Source organism: Chaetura pelagica, unplaced genomic scaffold (assembly GCF_000747805.2).
Source record: "Chaetura pelagica isolate M959 unplaced genomic scaffold, ChaPel_1.0 scaffold17, whole genome shotgun sequence".
Lineage (NCBI taxonomy): Eukaryota > Metazoa > Chordata > Aves > Apodiformes > Apodidae > Chaetura > Chaetura pelagica.
In genome coordinates this window covers 573,988-582,224 of record NW_009970726.1, presented here as the reverse complement: position 1 = coordinate 582,224, position 8,237 = coordinate 573,988, and the positions used below count along the sequence as shown (strand labels likewise).

Sequence of the window (8,237 nt, the reverse complement as noted above, 5' to 3'; positions counted from 1 at the left end):
CCCTACTTTTTCTCAATCCTAACAATCCAAACATTCTGTCATATAGATGCTTGTGGCCATAATAGAGATATTTAATTAAGAGAAACTTCTCCTTAGCAAGGTTCAGTAACTTTTTCCTCCAAGCAGACATTCTTAAAGATTATCAGCAGGTAGGATTTTTGCCCTGTGTGGCAACTGCATCAACACACTAGGCTGCAGTGTACCCAAAGGAGCTGTTGTGTCTTTCAGATCAATAATCTCTCACTTATAAAACAGAGGAAAACAGCTGCCCCAGTCAATAATCCCCTTGTTTCATATACCCTGAGGAAAATCATTCTATATCAAAGTATGTAATTAAAATAAGGATTAATCACATTTATTTTATAGAGGTGTTTCTTTTAAATGTATTTTGAAAATAATGTAAATTCAAGCATCAAGACAGAAAATAATCTTATGAAAAGAAATGAAATATGGTTGGTCTTCTACATTAATGAAATTTGAATGCTAAAAAAGATAACATGTTATTTTGGGTTACAGTATTGAGGCAGGCCAGCAAAAAATTACAGAAAATATATTCGTATTAAGGAACAGCATCTGTGTGTGCTGTTCATGTCAACTTCAAACTCTGGCAAGAATGCCTGTGTCCTCAAAGAAGCAATTCCAGAGGGGACAACATTATTCTTTAATACTTGAAAACATAACCTGTGTCATAACAGGACTTTCAATGAGGTAGGGGTTTTTTTTACATCTCTCTGTATCACAGTGATATTTTTAATTCTTGTTGAGCTCTTCTCTGAAAAGAAATTTTTAAAAATGTTAAATCCTTTAAAACAAATTAACTCCATTCATGTATGATAATTTGTTGCAAAAGCACCCTTCTATTTGTTCTTTTCTTGTACTTTAGCAGATGGGAGATATTTGAGAAGGACTTGATTATTTCCATTATCACTTGAAAAGTCATAATATATTCAGATGATCTTCCTACATCTCTGTTCAGAAACATCTTATACTTCAAGCTAATTTTTTTATAATCCAAATTATTTACCAGTTGTTTTTTTCCTCCACAATATTTAGCTTGCCTTTTATTTCTGGATGAGAATCTCTCAACCTTCCCCTTATGAAGGCAGTAGCTATTTTTTAAAATAGTACCTCTTACTATACCATGAAATCCATTACAAGTTCTCACAAGTTTGGTTTTTTTTACCTCATATCTGAGTATGCAATCATTTAATTTTCACTCAGTATTGATAACAACAAATTGTGTCATATTTTCTTGCATGGGCAGTGAAAGATTCCTAAAGGAATTGCCTGATTACACACTTATATTGAGTGACCAAAGGGAGACCTATTAGTGTAATTTATCAGAGACAAGCTTAAGAGTTAGCTTGATAATGTTCTATAATTACATGTAAGAAGAAAAACAATAGCAGAAAGTTCTTATCTATTAGAAAAAAACCCCTACATTACATGATGGATAATTGAAGTAAGTTACGTTCAAAGTAAAATAAAATTATTGAGCAATTAACCATTGAATAGATAACTATAAGCTGTGATAAATTCTCTATCAGTTAAGTGCTTTCATTAGAGTAGGAAACATTTCCGCAAGAGATATGCTTTGGTTTGACTTAAAATGATAAAATAAATCAAGGAAAACTCTAGGTGAAAACGTGGTTAGTGTTGTACAGGTGGTTAAATTATATGTTATATTAATGCCTTTGGGTTTTAAAAATCAAAATGCAGTTTCCCACATGTGAAGGACCAGGTATTTCCTTACACGAACATGAAATGTCCTTTGAGTCAGGCGACAAAACTGACTTAAAATGGCGTCTCCACGTGGCGCTGAACCCCCTCTGTGTGTGTAGGGGGGAGGAGCCGCGGCCGGAAGCAGGGGCGGGACTAGGTCCCGTCTGAAAGTACTGTTCGCAGTCCTAAAGTCCCGGAGCCGCGCGCCGAACGCCGCCGCTTCTCTTTGGGGGGGGGGCGACCTGCGCTTGGAGTGCCTGCAGCCGCTTCGCTACCCAGCTCGTCCTATCTGTGCCGCCGCGTGGTGAGATAATTCCAGCTACCCCAGCTTATAGGGGAAAGTATAATCCTGTCTTACCTGCACACAAATCGCGACCCTATACGGGAACTGCGTCAGGCATATTTCCTCCTCCTTCCCTCACTTAAATAAGTAAATAAGGTGTGTAACTAAGGTGTACCCATATATATTTCATGTGTTGTAATTACTCCTTTTTGAACATCCTGCCCCAAATTGCTTTGTTTTCCCCACAATAAACCGGGCATTTCGATGGAAATATTAGTAAGCACTGAGCAAGTTATTCACTCGAAAAAGTCAGGGCATAAGCCCCTGTCTCCTCTGTGTGAGGTGATACCCACATGTGGATCTCTCAGCAAATCCTGATAAGCTTAATACACTCCAAAAAGGAGATATAATAGGTCATGGATCGTGACACCACATTAAATTGCTTCTATAATTATGAAAATTTATACCAGATAAACTAAATGCTTACCCATGCCTAGTGTAGCTACAAAACAGAGATGAAAATCTCAAATTTCTTGTTAGATTCCAAGTTTCTTGAAGCTGGTCCTTTAAATATCTGTGCTTATTGGAAATAAATTAAGTATGATAATTAAACTGATCAAGATAAAGAAGATAATAACTTCTAGAGAATTTAAAAAATATGGTTGTATATGGAATTACACCAATTATGGCTCTGGTAATAAGCATTTAACACTTAATTCTCATAATTTAAACTTGTTTCTTTTTCAGTTCTTATTTTATATCAGCACTAATTTTAAATCACCAGCAAGTTAATTTTTTTTAGAATGACAGGAAACAGATTGGTGATAAATGTATTCAAAACTTGTTCTTCTTAAACTGATATTTAATGTCATCATCATCTATGTTTTCCAAACCCACAGGCAATCAAGTTTATTGGATAGTTTACAATTCTCAGAAGTAGCAGAATGACATGTGCATAGGCTTGAAAGGCTAGATCTGCTTCAAAATATTTCATTTAAATAGCTAGAACTATACTTGTTCCTCCATCAATGCTAGAATTCCTGTGGAACCATAGTCTGGCATAGAGGCTGGAGTAATGAATCAGCAGGCCGAAAGTTTGACATTCCAGGGATAGGAGCTCTCTAGATAGTTTAGATCTCTGGGTTTTTTTCCTGCAACAATTACTGCATTATCAGTCTTGCTCTGAGTTGACATTACTGTATGGCTGAATTGTATGTGTTCTTTAAAAAAAACCAAACAACTTAACAATAACATATTTTCTCTAACATCTCACCAGTATTACCCAAGGACATAGAGTGCTTTCATCACAGTTGATAATGCATAATAATAATGACTTGTCAGCACAGGAAGGTGAAAAAAGCATCTCATTTAAAACAGAAAGTTTCGGAAATTACATTAAATTTTCAAGACTTTTAGAAGTTGAAGTGCTGGGAAAAAAAGGAAACTTTAAAACTTTACATATTAAGAAGGTTTTCTTTGTAAATCATCTGTTTTTTCTGGGTTTGAGTGCAAACATTTGAATTTTTGGATTTGCAAGACTCTCAAGTGCCTTGACATATTGATTTGCATTCTGAGCATCCCAAAGTTTTTTAAAAACAACAGCTTGAGTTCATTTGCAAAAGGCTTTGAGAAGAAACTGTGAACCTTCTAAGTTTCTCCCACAACAAAGTACTGGTGAACCAAAATTTCCTCAGCTGATTTCTTATCTTGTCTGTTTTCATATAGACACATGAGGATTCTTTTCCAGTAACCAGATGCAGTAATATTCATCCTCAAAATCGTTAAGAACCAAAAATATGAACACCAAGGTTCGAACACTATCACTGTTCGACATCATTGTCTCTGTTCATAACAGGGCACTGAAGCATCTTCTTTGTTCCATTTGCTAGTATTTACTATTTCACAATAGAAAAGGATTATTAGTTATCAGTCACTCAATGCACTTTGAGACATACTCAATGAGTGACACACAGAGTGTACCCTAGCACTGTGCTTTGCTGTTTTTAAGGTTAACAGAAATTCTGAAGGATAAGGAAAGCCCAAGGCAAGATGGGCACTCAGTGTATTATATGTCCACAAGACCTCAGAAGTCTCTTCCAGTAACAGTTTTTATGGTGTTTTTTTGTGTTTTTTTGACAAGTTATACACTATTAGATGGTTGAGGAATGGCTTTAAATTAATGTGACTGCTTACTATTTAAAGGGCAAGATAATTAATTATGTATATCTGTTTTCAACTCAAGACTTCTACTATTTATGAATGTCAATCTTTTCCCTTAAAGCAATATTAATATTCAAAAATATAAACTTAAAGTACAAATGAAAGTACTCTGGAATATTCTCAGTTTTGTGCAGGTGGGATTAAAAGTGTGAAAAAGCTCTTTAGGCACTCAGCATCTCAAAGAAACATAGCTTCCAATATGGTCAACTTTTTCCTTTCTTCTGTGTTACAGTCTTGTTTGTTGTCAGAGAATGAAAAAGAAAGATGAAAAAGATATCTATAAAGTCAACATAAGTGGTTTGAGATGAGATTCTGCAAGTAACAATAGATGCATTTGAAACCTTCATGTTGTATTGTCACTTACATTGTTAACATCTCCCAGTGAGACCAAATAGTTCTGTTCATTTTTTTCCAGACAGCATGAATGATTAAGACAAAAGCATTATCTTTATGTAATGTTAGTCTAATCCAGAGCAATCATTTATTTTTAACCCCCAGGTCCTTTTCTGCCAGACACTTTCCAGCCAGACTCCCCCAAGCCTGTAGCATTGTATGGGGTTGTTGAGGCCCGACCCAGCACTTGGCCTTGTTGAAGCCCAGACCATTAGCATTAGCCCAATGATCCAATCTATCCAAGTATCTCTGTAGAGCTTCTCTATCTTCATGCAGATCAACACTCCCACCTAACTTAGGGTCATCTGCAAACTTACTGATGATACACTCAATGTCCTGATCATCAATAAAGACGTTAAAGAGAAACAGTCTCAACACTGAGCCCTGAGGAACACCGCTTGTAACGGGCTGCCAGCTGGATTTTACTCCACTAACCACCACTCTTTGGGCCTGACCACCCAGCCTGTGCTTAATCCCACAGATTTCACACTCAGATTTTTAATTTCACATTTCAATTAATGACTCAAACAGGTAACACTGCTGAATAGTAGCTGTAAGTTTCAGTCCTCAGTGGCTTGTAAACTCTCATCTGGGACAAGTGAAAATTGTTGATACGAAAAAGATTGTTCACTATAAGGATGAATTTAGACCATTGCTTCAATATTTTGTGAATCTACGAAGTTCATAATGTATGTCTTAGATGAGCTACACTAGAAAATCAGTCTCTGTTGGGTTTTTCCAGATATTTTTGTAGCTTTTTTATTATGTACATCATAAAAGTGTTTTGGAACTCCCTTTACTATCAAAACCAAAGCTTTCAAAGTTTCTAACTTTACCATAAGGACCTGCATCTACCATTAAGTGGATGGAGTCTGAAAACATTAAAAAAAATTAAATAAATCAGAAATCTCAGCTAGTGTTCCTCTTGGGGTAACATTCATACAAAGTTGAACTTTAAAATACCAATCTCTTTTGCAATAAATTCCCGTAACAGTTTTGACAAGTAAAAAACCAATAGTGTAACTGGAACATTATCGGAGATATATCTGGAAAACACTGCCCACATATTTCATGCTTATTTTTTGTGCACAAAATACAGTGTGATTTCTTAGGTTTGATATAGTCCCATTAGTGTTATTTCCCAATGCCTGAGCAGTGCTTATTGATATCCTAAAGAAAAAGGCTACTCATTAGCAGCAGTAACAAAGAAAAGCAGCTCACGTAAATTGATAATCCATTATCCTGGTAGTCCTTGGCATTGGGAAATATTAACTTTGTTTTATTGATCAGAAAGACAGGGAACTGAGATAAAATTACTTGCTGTAGCCATGCAAAAAATGTGTAGTAGGCCCAGAAGCAAAGTGCATCTCCTAAATTCCACTTTGGGGGTTTATCTTTCAGTAGCTCTGGTGATAAGTGTGGAATGAGGAAAGAGATTTGCCCTGTTCTGCCAGAAAAGTTTCTCCTTCAAAATTTCTGTTCAAGAAAATATTAGTAATTAGTGCTTTTAGGAGTAGCTCTTAACTTGGGATTCACCCCCATCAGAACCTTGTTATTTTTAGTAAAATTTTTGAGGGTCTTATTTCCCTTGTGCACTAAGTGGGGATGATGCAAATAATTACACCAATGCTAGTACCTCTCCACAGAGAAAGAAGATGGATATGGTGCCTAAACAGCATTAGTTACAGACATAGACTGGTTGTCCCTAGCTGAAACATACCTGTTGGAGGCAGCATAGTGGGTTCTTCTGGTAAAAACTCCTGAGGTGGTAAACACTCTTTGGAAAATATGAAGTCATCAAGTGCTATGCCATCTTTAGGACCTTTTCCAGCTATCCCTTCAAAGACAACTTGGAAATCTTCATCTCCAGTTCCAGCTACGGTCAGTGCCTTGCGCTGCCAGAAATTTCCTTGGTTTCCAGTAAGATTAAGAAGAATTTTTTCATGTTTCACTGTAGTTCTCTGGTAGACATTCAATGACCCAATGTGAGCTCCGTACATATGGTAATAGAAAATTATCTGCAAAAGACAACAATAGCGTCAAGTATACAATATATGATTTCAGACATATTCTGCTATTGTATTTACACTAATTATTGAACAGAGCATCATTAGTGGCAGTCAGAATAGCCTTAATTTTACTGATTCAAAAACAATTTAATTAAAATGCACACAAAAAGACTTAATAGTGATTTTTTTTAAACTAATACATAAGCCAAATTTATAAGCCAGTATTACAATCCTGTGACAGCTGATACTTTGAATAACTCTTGCAATAACAATTACAAAAAAGAATGAAAATACTTAATAAGGAAACAGAGGACTAAAGCTGTGCCATTTACAATATGGGAAGAAATTTCAGTTTACTGAATATTTTCTGGTTATAAATTTGTGTTAGATTATAGAATTTGCAATCAGAAAATAGCATAATCAAATATGGGAGCAAAACTGCATTGAATGCATACATGTAAAGGAATAAGTAAAATAAACTAAAGAGGTGCCTGGATTAGAAAGCAGAGACGTTTTTTAGTAAAAATGGGGAATAAAAATTATGAAGTTCACCAGTACAAGTACATACAAAACATTTTAAAAAAAGTGACAAGTCATCACTGTAAAATGCTCTTTCTGTTATTTTGAATTCAAGAGCAGCACAGGAATACTTGTATTTGATCAGATTAATACTTGATCTAATGCAATGTCTTGTTTCTGAAAAAGACCAGAATATAGCCAAGAATTATGTAGTAACACAAAAAAGATTCATGCCATAATACGTGAGAACATGTCAAATGCTCTAATTTCTTCCTTGTCCAATGCATAGCACAAGCCCTAAAGAATGAAAACTCTCTTATTTATTGTAGCTATAAAAATCTAATAATTACATTTATAGAGGTATAAAGTTATGTCCCTTTATGTTACCTGGTGCTATAGGATTTCATAGACATCTGCAGTGCATTGTATTGCATATTATTAAAAAAAACCAAAATAAGCAACAACCCACATTTCTATTTAATTGATTTTCTCTAATTATTGATTAGCAAAACCACCAAGGACTTTGTGTTAACATTATTATTAAATTTTATAATATTTACTTTTTTTTTTTTTTTCCTTCAGTTTTCCTGCATGGAAGTATTTCTATTCACTTGCTTATTTCCTACCCTGTAATTACTCCAGTTTTCTTAAAAATTCTTTTTAAAATGAGGTTTGTCTATTCATCTTTGTCTCCAGTCATGGTCAGTGCCTTGTGTACATCTTTAAGCTATATAATAATTTTCATGTTTATGTTTATTTTCTATTTCTTTTTAATACTACCTATATATTTGTATACACACACACGTACATATGTATATATGCATGTATGCATACATGTGTACACACACACATACATGCACACACACTTAGCTCTATTTCTAATTGATATTTTAAAATTATTACTGATTCTATTTGTAACTAGAATTAATGGCAACTATTACTTTTTAAACTTCCATTTTGTGTTTGACACTGATGTTAGAAACCAAGATATAAGTAATTTTTACCTTGACACATAAGGACTATGAAAACTTGGAAAAATACCATTTCAAATTAATGCATAGTTCAACTTTCTGGAAAATTCACTTTGTCAG

General features: G+C 34.7%; 1 protein-coding gene across 1 annotated transcript in view; it reads right to left on the bottom strand.

Annotated features, from left to right (window-relative positions):
* The window catches only part of MALRD1 (MAM and LDL receptor class A domain containing 1), a 199,103-nt gene that overhangs the window by 106,610 nt on the left and 84,256 nt on the right, over positions 1–8,237 (bottom strand). Inside the window, exon 25 of the mRNA XM_010007011.1 lies at positions 6,339–6,636. Within this exon, the coding sequence (XP_010005313.1) occupies positions 6,339–6,636 (298 nt within the window). The remainder of the gene's footprint in view (positions 1–6,338; positions 6,637–8,237) is intronic.